This window comes from Acyrthosiphon pisum, chromosome X (assembly GCF_005508785.2).
Source record: "Acyrthosiphon pisum isolate AL4f chromosome X, pea_aphid_22Mar2018_4r6ur, whole genome shotgun sequence".
NCBI classification, from domain to species: Eukaryota; Metazoa; Arthropoda; class Insecta; order Hemiptera; family Aphididae; genus Acyrthosiphon; species Acyrthosiphon pisum.
The window spans coordinates 43495608-43496801 of NC_042493.1; the positions used below are offsets into that span (position 1 = coordinate 43495608).

Here is a 1194-nt window from a genome sequence, read left to right on the forward strand (position 1 = left end):
TACACGCACGTGTGTTTACATGGTTTGAATACTAATATTAATTGTATATTTCAACACCCTCCCTCAATTAATAATTTCTTTAATTGTAGTCACTCCTATGGCTGACCGCAATTTCTCGAAACGCTCCTTGACCAAAGGCTTCGTTAGAATGTCTGCAATCTGGTCCTCCGTTCCAATGTATTGTAGTTAAAATTGCCCATCTTCATATTTCTCCCGTATGAAATGGTATCGCACATCTATGTGTTTTGTCCTCTTATGAAACTCCGGATTCTTAACTAAACGTATAGCACTTTGATTATCAATGTATAATACAGGTTGTTTATCACCTGTTGTTGACAAGCTTATTATCAACCGCGTAATCCACATGATTCCTTTGACTGCTTCACTGGCCGATATATATTCAGCCTCTGTCGATGATAGTGACACGCAATGTTGCCTTTGTGATGTCCATGAAATTATGCTTGACCCATATCTGAATCGTGTCTGAACGTCACCTGAATAATCTGCATCACTAAATATTTCTAATGACAATTGAGTATTATTATTAAAATACAAGCCATAATTAAACGTTCGTTTGACATATCGTATAATCCGTTTTATCAAGTTTCAATGAGCTTTAGTTGGTTTTGACAAGTAACGACTAGCAAAGTTTACTGCATATGCTATATCTGGTCTTGTTACCTGTGATAAGAACAGTAAGCTACCTACTGCCTGTCTGTAAGGAATATCTTCACTCAATATTTCCGTATCTTCTTTTTGTTCAAATGTATGTGATTTGTCTATCGGAATTGAAAGTTCCTTGGCGTCCAGCATATTAAATTTATTAATTATGCTACTTGCATAATTTGTCTGATGCACAAATAATGACCCGTTTTCCATTATTTTTACCTGCATACCTAGAAAATATTCTACATTTCCCTTTTTAACCTCAAACTCTTTTTCTAAGTTTGTTAACAGTTTATCTATTATATCTTCATTATCCGCCGCGATTAAGCCATCGTCAACAAATATTGCAAGAATAATTTGATTGTTATCAGCTTTGAATACACATGCATCCGCTTCGGTACATTGTAAACCAAATGCATTTAAAAAGTTCTCAAAGCGTATATTCCAACATCTTGGACTTTTTTTCAAGCCATACAAACTTCGCTGAAGCTTATATACTTTATTCGATCCATCTTCGTATCCTGGTGG

The 1194-nt window shown here is 35.2% G+C and overlaps 1 protein-coding gene across 1 annotated transcript; it reads right to left on the reverse strand.

Annotated features, from left to right (window-relative positions):
• Positions 1 to 606: 606 nt before the first annotated feature.
• LOC115033114 (uncharacterized mitochondrial protein AtMg00810-like) lies at positions 607 to 1178 on the reverse strand. The gene is made up of 2 exons (XM_029485136.1): positions 1142 to 1178; positions 607 to 1058 (listed from the first exon to the last, which is right to left on the reverse strand). Exons 1-2 carry the CDS (start codon positions 1176 to 1178, stop codon positions 607 to 609), a joined length of 489 nt encoding a protein of 162 aa, XP_029340996.1.
• Between the last annotated feature and the right edge of the window lie 16 nt (positions 1179 to 1194).

Bases quoted from the DNA above. Each gene is read 5' to 3' on its own strand.
- LOC115033114 (XM_029485136.1), bottom strand. From the start codon at position 1,178: ATGGATCGAATAAAGTATATAAGCTTCAGCGAAGTTT. The intron at 1,059-1,141 runs GTATGGCTTGAA...AATGTACCGAAG, and splicing joins TATAAGCTTCAGCGAAGTTT to CGGATGCATGTGTATTCAAA.